General features: G+C 56.4%; 2 protein-coding genes across 5 annotated transcripts in view; one reads left to right on the forward strand and one right to left on the reverse strand.

The window, feature by feature from the left end:
- Positions 1-2662, forward strand: part of Ankmy1 (ankyrin repeat and MYND domain containing 1) — a 46440-nt gene extending 43778 nt beyond the window's left edge. For all 3 annotated transcript variants that reach the window (XR_005879799.1, XR_005879797.1, XM_040753005.1), the window contains one exon: positions 28-2662. Coding sequence is in view for 1 of the 3 variants with exons in the window: in XM_040753005.1 (XP_040608939.1) it covers positions 28-71 (44 nt within the window). In the remaining 2 variants the exon portion in view is untranslated. The remainder of the gene's footprint in view (positions 1-27) is intronic.
- The window catches only part of Gpc1 (glypican 1), a 29437-nt gene continuing 12042 nt past the window's right edge, over positions 1177-18571 (reverse strand). The window contains exons 1-9 of one of the 2 annotated variants that reach the window (XM_040753008.1): positions 12189-12332; positions 7660-7818; positions 5945-6336; positions 5186-5351; positions 4100-4230; positions 3878-3997; positions 3657-3790; positions 3235-3410; positions 1177-2926 (exon numbers count right to left, since the gene is read on the reverse strand). In XM_040753008.1, coding sequence (XP_040608942.1) covers positions 2700-2926; positions 3235-3410; positions 3657-3790; positions 3878-3997; positions 4100-4230; positions 5186-5351; positions 5945-6336; positions 7660-7818; positions 12189-12204 — 1521 coding nt within the window. In that variant the 5' untranslated portion in view covers positions 12205-12332 and the 3' untranslated portion in view covers positions 1177-2699. Of the gene's footprint in view, positions 2927-3234; positions 3411-3656; positions 3791-3877; positions 3998-4099; positions 4231-5185; positions 5352-5944; positions 6337-7659; positions 7819-12188; positions 12333-18571 lie in introns of those variants that run through there. The other variant, XM_005077215.4, reaches the window with a different exon arrangement.

An 18571-nucleotide genomic window follows, 5' to 3' on the forward strand; every position in this document is an offset into this window, starting at 1 on the left:
TCATATGTGTTCTCCTTTTCCTGACAGAAAGGATGGGTGTCCTACCCCCCCAAACAACAAAAAGCATATGAAACAGGTGCCCGCCTGTGCCCAGCTCAACAAGAATCCAAAGCAGACGAAACAGGTGTCCAAGTGTGTCAAGTTTGAGAAGAACCCAACGGGGAGAGCCTGCTGGACTGCTTGACAGGGGGCTCCATCTGTAGTCACCAGTGAGCATCAGGTTGCCCAGCTCTCCTCACAGGGCTCTACTGAGCCTCTACCTCACTCCATATCCTGCTCACTCAAAGAGAGAGGACTGCACTCCCTCCCTCTCCCAGGGGAGAATCTGGACCACCTGGCACCAGGGCTTCCCAGGACTTGCAAGAAGGTAGACAGTAAGGATGCAGCTGCCCTCTCCGCCCTGCCCCCACAGGGGGGCTGCACACTGCAAGTATCCTTGGGTAGGATCTAATACCCAGCAGGAGTTTGCCCTTTGTAGGCTCCTCCTTCTGGGAACTGTTTGGGGGTCTCCTTGGGATGTGTGGCCAAGCAGCATTTGTGGGGTAGGGCTCTGCTCTGTTCCCCCGTGCTTGTACAGGCCTCACTGAATGGTGACACTGTGGGCCACTGCTCTCAGATAAAGCAGACATGTCACAGCTGGCTGAGCAGGGCTGCTCTGAGTCCTGCTACTGAGTGAGCCATGGAGGTTGGCACTGTGTGCTCACACAGGGACAGGTCAGCTCCTTGAAGCGAGGGTGAGTCAGCCCTGGATGCCCTAGGCTATTTAGGGTCTGTCTGCAGATGTAGGATAGCTCAGAACAGATGGAGTGGCAGGCCATCCCTGGTCCCAACACTGTTCTCCCGGGCACCTCAGAGTAGCTGGCAGGAATGGGTAAGACAATGAATGCATGTGGGTTGGAGAGATGGTAAGTAGGTGGGGCCTGGGCGGGCTGGACCTGCCCTGGTATCTAGGCCCCTTCCTCCCATGACCTTTGGCATATTCAGTTGGCCCAGGCGGGCATCTTCCCAGGCAGAACTTGGAGATGTTCAATAGTCACCACCACACGGAAACCCTAGGATCCTACTATAGGTGCAACCCATGCTCATCCCCTTCCAACGAGTCCTGACCTGTGTGTGCCCTGTTGTGTGCCTGAACACAGACACAGCCTCGCCAGAGTTACATGAGGTCGTGTCCACTGTAGGTCTCCAGCCTTTAATTCATACAAAGACTCCAAAGAACACACGTTATCCACTGGCACCGAGTGACAGAGAACCTCGTGGGGGAAGGACACAGTAGCTTGGCTTGGGCGCTGCTGTCCTGACACCCAGGCACTCTTCATCCTGAAGCCCAGATCTGCCTCCTGCCATTCTTGTCCGAGTGGCACCAGCAGAGCTTGGCAGGATGGGTGTGCTCAGGGCAAGGACCCAACCAATCCACGGACCAACCGCAGAGAGTCCCCATCCTGACCACTGGGCAGGCCTTGGTTCACTGTGCTGGCAGTAGCCTCCCTAACCCAGTGACAAAAGAAACAAAAAGCAGTAAGCAGCCTTTCCAGGCCTTCTGCATGTCAGGACCACCGGCTTCCTGGTTATAGCAGCTCAGCATCCCCAAAGCCCTGGAAGGGAAGACAGAGCTGTGCCAGCCACCCCAGATCTCCAGGCCACAGGAGGATACCAGAATCCAAACGGTGCCTTGAGCCTCTCCAGTGCTGTCAAGGAAGACTGAGACGTAGCGCTCAGTGGACAAGGACACCGAGGGTCCGAATGTGCATGTCTGTAGAAGCCCTTGACCGCCATTGCTCCCCCAGCTCCTGCAGAGCTGCCTGGGTCAGGAAGGGACCCAGACCTCCTCCTGACCTGCAGTACCAGGTCCCATTGACCCTGAGCTGAAGTGTCACCAGCCACCCAGCGTCCCTGTGGCCAGGAGACCTTTATAAATGGGATAGAGGCTAGATGTGGCTGGCTATTCCCCTGAAGTGAGGTTCCTCACGTGGACCCCCAAGGCCAGACTCTGTGAGCTCACATGAGGGGACCGAACACACCCTCAAGCAGTGTGGCCGTTAAGCCTAGTGTGGCCATGCCGGCTGCCACCTCACCTATGTCACACTCAAGGAAGCCCACATTCACTGGGCTGCGCAGTGGCACAGGGTCCTGGCCCGGTGCGTGTGGGGATCCTGGCCGCAGAGTTTCTTCTGAGTAGAAGGTATCATGCATACACTTGAAAGCCCTGTCAGAGCCTGGGCAGCAACATACTGGCAGCCCTGGCAGGCTTCCTGGGGAGCTGCGGGATGGGCCTCGGTTTCTGACATCTGTGGCCCTTGGGGTCTGGTGGGGAGTCCCCCGTGGGAAGAGGCGGGAAAGGAAGGCACAGACTCACTTGAGGTCTCCAATGGGTTGTGGCTAACAGCCGCCCTTCTGGCAGGCCTCATGAGCTTCGGGGGTGGTGCAGGAGGGCAAGGGAGGAGTGTGCTGCCAGAGGCGCCCCTGAGGTCCCTGAAATACATGGCTTTTGGGGACACTGGCTCGCAGCTGACCTGATACAAAATTAAAAGCTAGGGTGACAGGCGCAGTCAGACCCAGGAGGCCAGCACCCCACGCACCCTGCCCCATGACTCAGAGCTACTGTCGCCTCATCCTGCCCTGGGCCTTGAAGGCCCAAGGGTATTAAATATTGTCTGTTGCATGTTTTGGCCAAGACAGTCCTTGGGGCTAGGGGGCAGTTACCGCCACCTGGGCCCGGCTGCTGCAAGGATCAAGCTGACGAGGAAGAGCGGGAGGAAGCCGTGGGGCTCGGGGCAGCTGGCGGCTGAGGTCTTCTGTCCTTCCTGCTCTGACAGGCCAGGGAGGGCATGGGTCAAGGGTGTCCGGGAGCTGTTCTTGCTGACCCTCCTGCCACAGGTGTCATCTGGGCAGCCACCACCGCTGCCTGAGCCACTGCCATCATCACCTGGGAGGACAGGAGACTTTAGCAGGCCCTTCCTACCGGGGACCCGGGTGCCGGGTGATGCTGGGAGTATAAGCCCAGAGTCTGTAGACTCAGTTGGTTCCTAGGTCCGCTTCCCCACTGTTCCATGGTAGCCAGCCAGACATCCTGGCTGGGTTTCGACTGTGCTACAGGGACATGGGGCCTTTACAGCCATCTATAAGTGTAAAGGGCTGAGGGCCCCTGGCAGGAGTCTGGAGAGGCCTTCCTTTTACCCTTCCTCTTATGAGCAGGGCAGACCCACTCCCCAATCCACCCTGGCTGGGACTCACTAGCATCCTGGAAGTCCACATCATTGCCGCCGTAGGCACCACGTAAGCGGTTGGTCATGATCTTGAGCTGCATGATCTGCTGCCGGATGGTCATGTCAGGCTTGGTGATGTCTACTTCCACCTCAGGGTTGTTGATCTGGTTGGCCAGTCCATCACCCATCACCTCAGGCAGGTACCTAGAGCAGGGCGGGCAGAGCCACGACTCATCACATTAACTTTTGCAAGGGAGTCGAACCACAGTGTAGAATATCCTCACCACACCCCAAGAGCCAATGAGCCTCCAACCTATTGGTAACTCATGCAGGCCCCACGGTAGGGGGTATGTGCTCACTGCTGGGAGCTGGTGAAGGCGTGTGAGCCTCCAGCCCGTCTTCCCATGCTCTGGGACATTTGTGAGGACGTGACCAGTGGTGGGCACCTACCGGCCCTTGGATATTCCATTCCAGCAGCGGTCATCACTGGCAGGGCTCATGGCCATCTTCTCACTGCACAGTGTCCCTGGGAGGCTGATCCAGAAGTCCTGGATGTCTCGGAGCTGGGCCTTGGCCTCAGAGACCTGTTGGGTGGCAGTCATACCAGTGAAAAGCCAGGGGGTAGATTGCCTGTGTCCCCTCCCACACATGTAAAAGATGGTTGAACTTACCAGCTTTTCCAGAGTACCTGTTGGGGGCTTCTCTTGCAGGGCTAGTTTGCCACGGCGACGCATCTCCTCAGGCCCAGAGCCATGGGGATTGACCTTGGGGTTTCCACAGCCCTGGATGACCTGGGGAGACACCAAAGGGGGTCTGGAGGGGTAGCAGGATTTCTCAGGCCCAGATCTGGATAGACCCTCCAGTGCTCACAGTACACCCCCCTCCTCACACACCTTGGCTGTGAGTGTGTCCTTGTTGTCCTGGAGGGCGTTGATGGCCTCCGCCAGCCATATGTGCACACCGCCAATGACATTCTCCGCACCCGATGGGCCCCAGAATTTGTCAGTGATGAGCACCATGGAGTCTGGCAGAGGCATTAATACACAAGCACACACATGTGCATGTTAATAACACACAGTCTTGACGGCCCCAGTCAGAGGTACTGGTCAGCAGAGGGTCACGCGCTCCCATTCAGACTGGACCAGCTTACACTCATGCACAGCTCAGAGCATTAATAGTGGATACTCATACACTTTGCATAGGTTTCCACAAAGACCAGATCCTCATCTGGTAATCTTGCTGGCCTAGTTCATGTTAGTTCATGCATGTGTTCAACACGCATGGATAGCTACTTTGTGCCCACATAAGCTAATGCATATGCATGTAGATGTGTCTCATACCAGGGCCCATACACATGAACTGTGTATCTGCATGTTCATGTTTTCATATAGTACAGACGTAATTGTATGCACACACTGGCTCTTAGTGCCGACACTTCTGTCGGATGATCATCAGCATACTAACCAGCTCATGCCAGCTATGTACCTGCATGTATGCATGCTAACTCACCCCATATCGACAGACATACACAGTGATTCATATATATTGGCATGTATGCATGCTAACTCACCCCATATCGACAGACATACACAGTGATTCATACATATTGGCATGTGTGTATGTCAACTCACCTTACGCCAGTACATGTAGGAACACCTGCGATTGGCAGGGAGACCCTGTGCACACCACACAGACTGGCCTACTGTGTGCAGCACACATACATGCCAGTTTGCACATGTGTCAGTGTATGTACATGCATATATAGGCTTGTCACATTTCACCTGTGTTGGTGTATATGTAGGTTGAGACAGCTATTTGACCACACCCCTTGGGACAAGAATGAAAGAATCTGTCCCTTAACCCCACAGACCCACCCATATCAGGTCCTTAAGCCTGATCCAAGCCCAGAACTACTATCTCCTAGGATCCCTGTATGGTGCTCCTAAGGGCAGGTCAGGCAGCCTGGGGGTAGGGCTCACCCAAGAGGTTCCTCCACTCAGCATCCAGGTCGGCCTGGTTGGCAAGGCAGCCTTTGAGCACATTTCGGCAATAGTCAGGGCAGGGCCGGGCACCAGGGACTCCCCGGCAATGAGCACAGTACACCAACTTCATGATGGCCCGAGAACATTCTGGGGCCAGAGGAACCTGGGGAACAAAGGCAGCCTGAGGCTCCCTGTAGTCCTTGAGCACCTGGTCATCAGCTACCCCGCAGGAGCGCCACTATCAAGGGCTTGGGATGCAAGCTAGAACACGGGTTCTGCTCTAACTGGCTGTCGGACTTTGCCTAGCTCAGGCCATCTCAGGTCCACATTCCAATGGTCACAGTGCCAGGGTACTATGGCTGTCACTAGGCTTCCCTGCAGGTAAGGAAACCAAGGCCCAGAGGCTGGGAGGTAACTTGCTGGACTAAGGAGAGACGGGGCAGTGCCATTTAAAGCTGGTGCCCTCCCCATACCCTCAGCTTGCTCAAGGCACAACTACATCATTTTCCTGGTTCCCGAGCACAATAGACCCCTCCATTCTGCCACAGCTTCTTTTGGCTAAGGACACAGACAGCAGATGGCCAGGCTCAGGGTGGACTCACATTTGAGGAGCTGCTGTGAGAACCCCAGCGGTGAGGCCGAGGGCCAGAAGGCTCAGAGGGACAGGGCTGAGAGTGGAGGGTACCGGGCACCCAGGGCACAGCATGAGGGCCTGACTCCCAAGGGTCTGCTCAGAGCCTCGGGCAGTATGTGTACCTGGGCCACCTTTCGGACTACGTCACTGGCCACACCCAGGCCCTGCACGAAGGAGCGCGCTGCCACAAAAGCCCGGGTGGCCCGAAGGCGCAGTTCCCGGGGGGCATCCCCAAAGGGCCGCAGGGCCTCGGCCTGCTTGCCCAGGCAGTCCAAGTAGTCATCAGTCGGCAGCAGCTGGGGGTGCAGCTGCTTGAAGAGGCGTTCCAGCAGCCGGGCCCAGAACTCCGCCAGCGTCTCCTCCAGGTGCAGGTTGGCGCCACGGTAGTAGAGGCGCAGCTCAGAGTACAGGTCCCGGAAGGCCCGAGTGTTCTGTGTGTACAGGTCCCCAAAGGCCCCAGGGAAGGCATCCTGCAGTGCCCGCTCCGAGTCATTCAGCAGGCGCTGGAAGTGGTCTGTGCACAGAGAAGAGTCGTGACCCCTTGAGGCAGGCTCTGCTCCCCCACCAATCTACCTGTGGGCTTGGCACAATACCCCCTGCTTCTCAGAGTCTGTTGATACAGGCAGTAAAAGCTGGGCACCATATTGCAGAGGGTTCCTCAGGCTCTTGGAGACCTCTCTCCTTATTAGTGGTGCAGAAGTCAGGACTGTCCACAGGGTTTGGGGCTCCAGAGGGCACTTTTGAGTTGGGCCTTAGAACTAAGAGATACTGAGATCCACTGACTCTGGAAGGGGCTGGGATGGAGGTGGCCGGGGGAACCAGAGTGACCCTTACTTACCTGCCAACTGCCTGTCTCTCCCATCATCCCCCTAGTGCTCCCAGTCGCTCTAAGCAGCCCTCCTCCTCGTGCTCTCCAGCAAACCCTGCCCCCAGCTTCAGGTTTCAAGAACCTGTTTGCCCCTGCAAACCAGCACCTCAGACGGATACTTTCTGGTGGGGTGTGGACATGTGTATCAGATTCTGACGTTCAGAGAAATGTCACTGTACTCCACAGCCCTGCGATGGCATCCTGGCATCCACCTGGTTGCGGCATCCCCTTGGAAGTGAGTCTTAAGGTCTGTGACTGCTAGGCCCCTCCCTTCCACAAGCAACAAAGGAAGGCTTAGCAACACATGTGGAGTATGCAAATGGTTAGGGCTCTCTGATATACCCTGTCATTTCCAAACCCTTGAAGCTATGCCCCAGCTGTGGCTAGACTCAGGGTGTCGATGCTTTCCCTCTAAACCTTCACAGATTCTATTTTCCCATCTCCACTCGACTGCAGGGACCACATCTTTGCCTGGGCCCTGCATTCCTTCTGGAGTCGGTGAACCTCGTTACTTACAGGTTAAATTTCTAGGGGACTCTTCCGAGCCCAGGGCACCATGTAGTCCCTGTTGAACATGTCATCACTGTTTGGGCTACTGTTCTCTGCCCATATATAGTGAAAGCACATGAGGGGTTCATAAATAAATGATGCTAAAAGGTAGCTGAGCTGGCCTCTTGAAGCCCCTGGCTAAAGATGGTAGCTGGGATAGTGACCTACTACAGGGACCCCAAAAGTGTAGCTGGGATGCAGACCAGCCCTCTGTAAGTCAAGGGAACTCTGCTTGGGTCACATAGGTACCCCAAGAGCATCAGGTCCCCCCTGAGGGGCAGGCCCATTCTCCCCAGGACCCTTGTTCCATTCAAGCTCTGCAGGAAGAGGGACACCCTTCTGCTGACATTAACCATCCAAATCCCAGCCTTGGAGTCCCACCCCACCGCCACAAGTCCGCACCCTCCAGCCCCTGCTCACCGTCGATGCCATGCAGCTGGGTGGCCAGTGTGGCTTGCAGGGCACGGCTGCTGTCATGGAGCGCAGTCTCCAGCTCCATGCGGCTGTGGTTGGCTAGGTTCTCCTCCATCTCGCTGGTGCAGCAGGTGTAGCCCTGGGGGCAGATCCGCAGGTGTTCACCTGTGGGATGGGAAAGGATGGTGTGACAGGGAGAAGTGGCCCAGGATGCACTGCCCAAGACAGGGATCAGCTCGGGTTAGGAGCCCACTGCGAAGGTGGAGACAGGGACAGGGTAGGGCAAGGCTGGGCTCAGCTCGGGTTAGGAGCCCACTGCGAAGGTGGAGACTGGGACAGGGTAGGGCAAGGCTGGGCTCCTGTGGCTTGGACCTCCTACAGCCCCGGATGAGATTTGAGGATGGGGTACCACAGGTGTTCTTGAGTTATCAGAGGGCTGACCTCAGGCTAGGAGTATTATGTGGTATATCCCAGCATCTCAGGAATACAAGGAGAGTCATTTCAGGGCTCTCAAAGAGCCAGCTTGGACCTTGCATGGAGAGGGAGAGGCTGCCTGACTTAGGTGGGAAACCTGATAGAGGCTTTCAAGCCTCGGCCCAGCGAGGAAAGAGGAAACCGTCCTCTTCTTGGCCCTCCCCAGTCTCAGACGCCATCTAGCGCCACACTTGATTGACAGACAGTGGAGTGTCTGGTGAAGACAGTTCTGCAGGACCAGTGGCAGCATCCTGCCAGACCCTGGGTACCAATCTGGGGTGAATAACAGCATACTGTGTGCAGGCACTGGGTCCCAGAGGCTCCCACCAAGCTGGACACATTCCCTGTCCCCACAGTGTTCTGGATGAAGCTCTCCGCTCCTCTCTCTATCCTGGGCTACTGCACAGAGATACCAGCTACCGGTGGCACTACAGTGGGAACCATTCAAGACAACCAATTCCCACTTGCAGACAGAGGGCTGCTCTGGGCCCGCAGTCAGCCGTGGTGTCTACGACGGAGCCTTTACAGCACGCGCTAGGCAGCTTCAAACCCAAGAGAGTCTCCTGGCACCGGAACAAGCCAAAGGGACGTGTTAACCCCTCTGCTGAGGCTACAGTGACAACTTTTACAGGGAATTCGAGGCTTGGAGATCCGGGTCTGTGTCAGTGGGGTCTGAGTTGTTCAAGACTCACTAGGTCTGCCCGGACACAGGTGTGAGCTACAGAAAGTGCCACGCCCACCCCCACCCCCAACTCCCTGGACTGGCTGAGTCAGACAGAGGAGATGCAGAGGTAGGGGTCCAGGCTTAGGTGGAGGATCTGGGAAGACAGAAGGGCTAGCAGGGACTCCAGAAGCTTCCCTAAGCCAGGCAAGCTGACCTTGATGTTGCAGCTGTGGAGCTGAAACCAGGAAGCTGGTGAGATGCAGAGCTTCGGGAGCCTAGAGCATGTGCCAGGGCTGGCCCCTGGGTGCCAAAGACTGCCTTGCCTTATCCTTGCTGATGGGCTAGTGGGAATGCAGGAGAGGGATGGGAAAGGCTGAGGACTCTAGGGTGTGACGTCGCTAGCTACCAGGGTGGTGGCGGCGGGGCTCTGAGGTGAGCCAGCGGGAGGTGGACAGCAGGACGGGTGTGTGGGCAGGGGTCTGCTATATCAGGGCGTGATCACTGTGTGTGTGGGGGGGCAGAGGCCTGGTGTCTGTGAAACCCCACCCACGTGAAGCCAGCTGGGAGCAGAGAGCCCAGGAATGCTTCCGAGGCTGAAGATCCCTAAAGAGTCAGTCCATCTCACGGTCACATCCCTGTCTTCGGCACCCGATGAGTACAGTTGTGTGTGTTGGATGGGGGTGGTGGTGCTGCAGGGGGAGCCGTGTGTGACCCCTGTGACTTTTACCTGGCAGGGAAGAGACCTATCCTTAGGTTCTGAGGTTGCCTGGACATGGACTAAGGGGAGGAGTCAGGGGACGCAGAGGGCAGGAAGAACCAGGATAGGTGAGCATTATCCATCCATTTTCTACTCCCCACCCCTGGAGTGCAGCCTCCAGCTCCGTCTCAGGCTGAGGTCTTAGCGCAGACGCCCTTCCTCCTGCTCACTGAGGTATGGGAACCCTGCCTCATCCCAGAGCCCCATGGGGACTCTGTCTCACCAGCTGAGGAGTCCCATCTGGTCTCAGGATCCCCAAAGGCCCACAGGGCAGGGCAGTGGCCAACAGCTGGCAGAACAGAATGAGTTGTATTCTGATTCAAGGGTACTTAGGGGAGAGGAGAGAAAAGGGAGCCAGGGATGGGAGGCACACACCTCTGACCCTCCCACCACTCCCCTACCTGTGTCCCCCCCTGCTCTCACCACCCTGCTTCCTCCTCTTGCCCAGGGTACTTGCCCCTTACAGGGGCCAAAGGTCCTGTTAGCAACATGTTACCAAGCAACAACCTCACTGGGGTCACTTCTACCCGAGGAGGCTCCATCCCTGATCCGGCTGTGAGCTGGGGAGCGAGCCCTGGGGATGGAGGTTACAGGTGTCAGTGTGGGGTTCAGGGGACATCTTGAGATCAGCTGTGACTGGGGCACTCAGGGCGAAGGCATGTGTGCAGGCCCGCGATTTCAGGTGGGAAATGCAAGAACCAGGCTTCGCACTGTCAGGACAGAGGCGGGCACATCCTTGCTGGCCCCTCCCACTGTCCCCTGTCTCCTGACATCCCCCATCATCCTGGTGGAGCCAGTCGCCACCCCCACCATGTAGATGGGCCGCTGAAACAGGGACAAGTTAAATAAGGGCAGACACTCAGGAATCAGGCACTTGCCAGACTCCACTTCAGGTCCTGGGTGGGTGGGACTCATGGGACGCTTGGTCAGCCACTATGAACACTCCCCCCATCCAATGGCCTCCCATGCAGCCCCTTGGCTCTGCCTGGCCACCTCGCCCAGCCAGCCCGGGTGACCTGCGCTGTTCCAGGTGCCCCAGCACCGCCCCCGTCCCTCCCTCCCTCCTCGGACAAACACGGGAGTGAAGACACGGAGCCAGAGCCCGGGCACTGGCCTGAGGGCCCCCAGGCAGGCTGGGCCAGGCTGCCCAGAAGCCCATGCAAGGCAGAGCTGCTTGCTGGGGTGTGTGTGTGTGACAAAGACAGGAGGCTTTCTGGCTGCCGCTGAGTCCTCATCCTCCTGAGACGGGGGCCACAGGTGATAAGCACTCAATATCAGAGAAGCGAAGGCAGGCTCTGCAAAGCTGTCCACACTTTCAAAAAGCACGAGAATACACCCCAAGTCCCTGCACCTTCCCTCGGTTCAATCCCTGGAGAAAGGCAATTTTCCAGCCTAAGGGGATAAGCCCACAGCAGCTCCCTGCTTCCCAGCCCCGAAGGTGGGTGGGGCAGCAGCATTGCCCACCCATCTCTATGATCCGGAGTTGATTTCATTCGTCCAGATCTTTCCCTCCTTGGGTTTTGGGGCATTATCCTCCCCTGGTGCTCTCAGGTTTTATTTGGGGGAGGGGTTGTTTGTCCATAGCAGGTTTTCCTTACCCTAGTCCCTTTTCTAAACCTTGTCCCCAAACCTAAAGCCCCTCCCCAAACCCCAATTCCAAGACCCCTGGCTTCTCGTGTCACCCAGCACGGCACCCCATGTCAGCAAACCCATAGGCAGCAACCTCTCTTTTATTTACCTCCTCCCAGATTCTGGCTGCCTGCATGCCCCACCCCCACTGTTCTCCAGAGCAGACCACAGCCTGTGGCTTCGAACCTCTCGGGGGGTCACACCCTCCTGCCACCTGCTGACAGCTGCAGCTCCTGCTCCTCCCCGGCAGACACTGCACCCCTCTTGGTCATCAGCAGTCACCCTAGGGCTTTACTCCAGCATCCTGAGGGCATCTCTGATGCTGCCCATAGCCTTCTCCAACCTGTTCCGCCCCGACACCTCAGGGATCCAATGCCCCAAACCCTCCACCCTTCTCAAGAGACTGGAGTCATGCCACCTCCTCAAGCCCATCCCTCCAGAAGCTTCCCTTGTTCATGGGACAATGAAGAAATGGAAAACCCGCTTCCCTTACCACCCCTAAAATACTCCCATTTCAATGTGGACAATCCGCCTGCATGGCTTGGGGCTGCACAGGAGCATAGAGAGCCCTCAGCACCACAGCAAGGGAGATGTACAGGCTACCCTCTCCTGGCCAGTGCTGGCTCCTAGAGCAGGCCTTCCCGTTGACTGATAGGGCAGGAAAAGTAAACCACCTGTGCTCCAGGCTTCTTTCCAGTCCCAGAGGCTGAGGGTCTCCAGTATGTGACAACCTGGAGGTAGCAAGGAACCAGGAGCAAATGAACCAGGTTTCTGAAGGAATACCTGCCTCCTGGGAGCCAGGGGCCGTCACTACTGCCTGCTCCTGTTTCCCAACAAACCTGGACCTGGGTAGTCCCCAAGGGTCACACCTGAAGGAGGACATTTCAACCCCATCTCTGAAGTTGGAAAAGCACAACCCTCCCCATTCACTTCCAATACTCCCAACCCTCCTGGGTACATTCATGACCCCCCCCAAGCCCCGGCTCAATTTCACCCAAATGACAACATCACCAAGAAGAGCCTCCATCGCACACGGGGACCCCTAACTGGGGGGGCATCGGCTGCAGGCCCTTCTATGAGCTCCGTGGGAGGGGTCATCTCCGGGCAGGCAAAGGCTCCTTCCTGCCAGCTGCCTCTCCAGCATCAGGCCGGGCCCAGGTGAACAAAGCACCTGCAGCTCCCACCTCTGCCTCCTCCACAACAGGGACGGTTCTGTGCGCAGCTGGAGCCGGCAGGCAGGATCTGCAGATGCCTGCGCCCGTGCTGGCAGCGCAGTGAGGAGGGGGCGCTGGCGCAGTGGGTGCGGCTAGTGCGGAGCGGAGCGCGAGCTGCAGCAGGCAGAGGGGGCACTTGGAGGGGGGGCTGCGGCAAGGAGGAGATGGAGGGAGGGGTGAGAGGGCGATGTGATTGGCGGGGAAGGGGCTTGCCGCAGTGGGCGAGGCAGACGAGGGAGGAGGAAGGGGTGTGCTAAGGCTGCAGGGCGGGGGGATGGGCTCAGCAGAGGAAGGGGGGCTTGCTGCAGGAAGGGGGCTGCGGCAGCCGGTGGGGGTGCAGATGAGGTATGGGAGGGGTGGCCAGGATGGTGCAGGACAACTTAAGGGAGATGGGACGAAGGTGAGGAGCTGGAGAGACGTGAGTGGAAACCGGGGCTGGTGATAGAGGTCTTGATGGGAAGGGGACCAGACATAGGCTGTGGTGGAGCTGAAGATGAGAGGTAAAAGCATGGGGGAGGGGGAGATACAGATAGGAATGGTGATGGAGATGGCGGCTAGCAGACTCAGCCTGGCCCCAGCTCAGCAGGCGCCCTCCTGGCCCTAGAAGCCCCTTCCCGGATGGCCGCTCCAGCGGTGTCCCCAGCTGTGGACGCACTCCGGATGGCAAGCGCGATTCCTGAGTGCCAGTGCAGGGTCCCGGCAAATGCAGAGCAGCAGGGCGCAGCGGCAAAGGCCAGGTTGAAGCTAGGGGTGCGGGCATGGTGAACTCTGCAGCCCAGGGCAGTGGCAGTCTCCCTGGCGCACACAGCTGAAGGCGGCTCCCTGGGACGCGCCTCCTCCCGCAGCCTTCACTGGCGCGTCAGCACCGCCCCCGTCTCCCTGGAAACAGTAACGTCTGAGGACCGGACATCTCCCCCACCGACCCCCACCGCGATGCCCAGCATTTCTGAGGACTTGTGGATCAGGTCTCTTCCGCCAGTCCCATGCCAGGGGTGGGGGTGAAGAGCAGCGGGTGCTCCAGCTTACTGGTCTCAGCAGGGCAGATACTCATGGAAACTAGGGCTAGCTAGGGAGGTCCATGGATGGTCAGATTTCTCCCCGGGAAAGTGATGGCTGGCTGCAATGTGGAGGGGGTCCTTCCCCAGCAGAACGCTGGATCCCCTCGGCTGTCTGTACTCAGAGGTCACACCACAGTCTCCCAGTTCTTCCTAACATCCCCTGCCCTGAGAACCCATCCCCGTTAGGCTCTTCACCCAGCTTCCTTCAGCCTTACCTGACAACCTAGCCCTAAATTCCTCCCAGACAGACCACTCTCCATCCATCTATGGTTCTGGTCCTCCTGAGGCAAGGGCAACTCTCTCTCTCTGTTGATCATTTCCACTTTCCAGCCTTTGATCCCAGCGAGGGAAACCCACCTACTCAAACTTCCACCCTGAAATGTATAGGCTCCTCAACCTTCCTAGTCTCGTTGATGGGGACACAGGAATCCGCTGGGTGGGTAGCTATTCGACCAGGGGGCTTTAGACCCCAATGATTCCTCAAAACAAAGGGCTCTCCCTTGAAACCCAAATGGCTGCCCTCTAAACTGCCTACTCCCTGCTCAGGCCACCCAAACAGTGAATGCCAGGTAGGAGGTGCCTCAGCATGGCAAAAGGTCCCACAGGGACAGAAGGTCTTGTCCCAGTATCCATGGCTCACGCTTTTGGAACACACTGGAGATGTGGAGGACCCTGTGCTTATGTTTACCAAGACCACAGTCTTGTGACTTGGCTGCAGGGCAGAGCCCACTCAGAGCTTGAGGTGCTGCTCCGCCAACTCAGCAAATCTCAGCCCCGCATTCTTGTTCATGCCAACGCCCACGCGGTGCCTAGCGGCAGGATGTATGGGAGGGTTCATACCAGCTGTGCCGGGCTCCTCACTGTTTTCTCATCTAGTTGACCTCACTTATGGGTCACAGGACAACCCAGGAGCCCCACAGGACAGACTGGCCCTGTTTCCTCAGATGTGTCTACATGGAATAAAGGGACGCAATGCAGGCTTCTCCTTAATCCTGTAAATACCAAACTGGCAGAGGTGGGAAAGAGATGCCACAACCCAGACAGGATGGAGCCCAGGACAAAAGCACAGGGCCACTGGCTGCCATCCCAGCTGTTCCCACTTGGCCTGTCAGCCACCCTCCTGAGCCTATCTCCTTCCTACAGAGACTGCTCACTACCCCTTCCCCAGGAAGCTCCACCCACTCCTGAGCATATCTCCCCTACCTTCCTACAGACTGCTCATTACCCCTTCCCCGGGAGGCTCCACCCACTCCTGAGCATATCTCCCCTACCTTCCTACAGAGACTGCTCACTACCCCTTCCCCAGGAGGCTCCACCCACTTTGTCTCACTTGTACTCAGCACCCATGCCAGCTCTTGTGTCGAAACACCTATAAACACAATGGGTAGGGGCATCTTTGCCCAGTGTGGGCATTTCTGGAACAAGGCCACTGCTATTATCAACTCAGAACTTCTTCCCCCAAGCAGGCACAAGAGGCAGGTCAGCCAGCAGCATGTATCTTAGTTAGGGTTTCTATTGCAGTGAAGAGACACCATGACCACAGCAACCCTATAAAGGAAAACATTTAACTGGGGTGTCTTGATGACAGTTCAGAGGTTCAGTCCATTACGGGTGTAGGCAGATACAGTGCTGGAGAAGGAGCTGAGAGTCCTGCATCTTGCAGGTAACAGGAAGTGGTCTGAGAAACCAGGTGTGGCTTGAGCATATATGAGACCTCAAAGCCCACCTCCACAGTGACACACTTCCTCCAACAAGGCCACACCTACTCCAACAAAGCTGCACCTCCTAATACTGCCCCTGCCTTTGGGGACCATTTCTTTCAAACTGCCATAGGGAACCTGGGAGAGGAGTTCCCATCCGTAAGAGCTCTTATTTCTAGCACCTGGTCAGTGTCACACAAACAAGGGTTCAAGGTTAGAATCACTTTACACAACTTGTCTACTACTGACATGGTGGCCTACAGATAGCCAAAACACACCCAAGGCCAGCGGCTGGGAATGGTTATGTGAGCAGTGCTGGGCTCCCTAGATTCCCATCCCAGGGGAATTCCTGGGTGGAAGGCAAAGACTGCAGCAGGAGTCCACACGCTGCGAGAGGCAGTAGTCTGGGCAGTCTCCCCAGGCTGGGCTGCCCAGACAGCACCTGTTTGCCCAACAAGGGCATGCATGCGACTTCCAGCTGTGGCCCCACCACGCCCTGCAAGCACAGTTAGAGGCGGGTAGCAGGGAACTAGGATGCCAGTTATATTTTTTTCATGCATTTATAACTGTATATGTGCCTGTCAGTTACATATGTGCCACAGAGCACATGTGCTCAGAGTTGGTTCCCTCCTTCTATGTGGGTTCATCAGGCTTGGTAGCAAGAACCCTTTACTTCTGAACCATCTCGTCTACCCGCCGCTTATACACAAATCTCAGATAAGCAATGTAAAAATCGGCTCAAAAAATTGAGAGGTGTGTGTGTGTGTACATGTGTGCATGTTTGTATTAAACAGACACAGTATTCAGAGTCAAAAGGTGAAAACAGATGTCTGAATGGATAAACAAACTATAACTATATTCCCAAGAAGGGAATTCTGACAGACTGTAAGATGGATATCATGCTCAATGAAAGAAGCCAAGTGAGGTTCCTAGGGCAAAGTCACAAGAGACAGAGTGAAACTGTGCATGTCAGAAGCAGGGGAGAGGAGTGGAGAGTGTGTTAGCTTTGACTTTCAACTTACCACAATCTACAATCATCTGGGAAGACAGCCTTAGTGAGGTATTATCTAGATCATGTTCTCTTGTGGGCATGTCCACTGTGGAAAGCACCATCCCCTAAGCTGGGCCCTGACCTGTGCACCGTGACGTAAGCTAGTTGTCAACCTAAGTGCATTTACTTCTCTCTGCTCTTTACTGTGGATGCCATGTGGCCAGATGTCTCAAGTCCCTGCTTCTGATTTCCCTGTAATCACAGACTGTATCCTGGAAATGTAGGTCGAATAAACCCTTCCCTTCCCTAAGTTGCTTTTGGTCATGGTGTTTTAACCATCGCAATGAAATAAAACTGGAGCAGGGGATTAGTGTTTAATGGGGACATAGGTCCAGTTGGTAATGACACACTATGCTGGGAAGCCAGTCGCTATCTACCCAGTGGGGTGGTCTGCCTCTTCATCGCTGTCTTGCAGTCTTTTGTGGGGTGTGCTGGTTAGTTTTAAGTCAACTTGACACAAGCTAGAGTCATCAGAGAGGAGGGAGCCTCAAGTGAGAAAACGCCTCCAAAAGAGCCAGCTGTCAGGCATCTTCTTAACCAGTGATCAGTGAGGGAGGGCTCATTGTGGGTGGAGCCATCCCCAGGCTGCTGGTCCTGTGTTCTATAAGAAAGCAGGCTGAGCAAACCGGTGAGCAGCGCCCCTTCACAGCCTCTGCATCACTCCTGCCTCCAGGTTCCTGCCCAGCTTGAGTTCCTGTCCTGACTTCCGATGATGAATAGCGACATAGAAGTATAAGCAGAATAAACCCTCCCTTCCCCAACTTGCTTTTTGGTTATGGTGTTTCATGGCAGCAATAGAAACCCTAAGACATGAGGCGTGGCCTAACTGAAGTCACTGTCACTGGAAGACAGTCACTCACAAGCACACAATTCAGGTCCCCAGCAGTGAAGTGGGGATCCACATCAGACCCCTGGCCAATGTTGCCCTTTCCCCCGGCCCAGGCTTGGCTGGTAGGAGACCTCTGGGGACCTCATTCAGTCCAGCAATAGTCCTAGGGATGCAGAAGAACCCTCCCCTGCAAAACCAGGGTTCAATGGGCCTGGCCTGGGGCCAGATGTGACCAGTGCCATCATCAGCACAGTTCCGCTCTGGTCCTGACCAAGCTTTCTGAGACGGAGGCATCAGGATACTAGCACGTGCCTGTAAGGTCTTGTTGGGAGAGACACCTATCCTGCTACTGGTCTAACAACCCACTCCAAAAGGCCCCTCCCAGCCCCACCAAGCACTCCTGGGTCTCCTACCCAGCAGAGTCCTGTCTCTTTGTCATTTGCATAGTCCCTGCTCCCCAAAGGTCAGACTCACCCTCTGGGCTCTAGGAGCAAGTGCCATTATGGGACCACTCTGCCTCCTCAACTGACTTCTCAGGGTTGCTCACACAGCTGTCTTCTGAACTGGTGTCTTGGCCCCACCCTGTCTATGCTCAGGCTCTTGCCAGTGACTGCTGGCAGGCAGAGGGACGTAGGGATCCAGTGACACAACTCTGTAGGGGTGGAGCTCAGGGCAGGATCCCTGGAGGTAGACAGCTGAAGGGAGGAGTCAATACTTCCCCAAGGGAGCATCAGGGCTGTGTCAGGGCCATGGGATCCAGGGCAGAGAGGGCCCTGCCGCTGGCTGTTACCTGCACAGGCCTGACAAGAGGCTGGTCCCCTGACACCCTCTTGTTTCCTGCTGTCCTTTCCAGGACTGGCGTTCCCAGGGGCCCCTCCTTGGCTTCCTTCCTAAAAGTTAGCTTCTAGTTGCTGGCCTGCCATCCACACATCCCTGTCTCCTCTGCTGCTGTATCCCAGAGACACTGCTCTCCCTGCAATTCCTGGCTTTCCACTTCAGGAAGGAGCACTGTGGATGCTGGTTAGGATCTCTGCCCTGCAGCCAGGACTTTCATGCCCCATGGCTCCTCAGCCTCCCCACATGCTGGCCTTATCTCTCTACTGAGGTTCCCTCACTCACAGCCTGCCTGGCGAAAACATCACTGGGGAGGAATGGGCCTCCCTGTTCCCCAAGAAGGGTACAGAACACACAGAGGTACAGCAATCAACCCCAAGTCACATAGCCAAGTGAGCGCAGAGCTGGCTCTTGAGCATGGGTAGACTAGATAGGTCCAACAGACCAGGACTGGATTCTGTGGGGTGTCTCACAGCCCTAGGATAATGGCTACTGAGCAGGTCACTGTCCTTAAGAGGTGGCTCTCAGCCAAGGGTGTGGCTGTCTTCAACAGCCCAGCCAAACATTCCTCCAGAGCCCAGTGACACTGTGTCACTGCACAAACAGCCCAAGAGCAGCCATCCTCCACATGCCTTCCTGTCTCCATTCTGCATGGCTCAGATGCCACCACACTGACCCCAGACTACCCACTTTGCCAAACAGATGCTC

The sequence above is a fragment of the Mesocricetus auratus genome, unplaced genomic scaffold (genome assembly GCF_017639785.1).
Source record: "Mesocricetus auratus isolate SY011 unplaced genomic scaffold, BCM_Maur_2.0 Super-Scaffold_100010, whole genome shotgun sequence".
Classification (NCBI taxonomy): domain Eukaryota; kingdom Metazoa; phylum Chordata; class Mammalia; order Rodentia; family Cricetidae; genus Mesocricetus; species Mesocricetus auratus.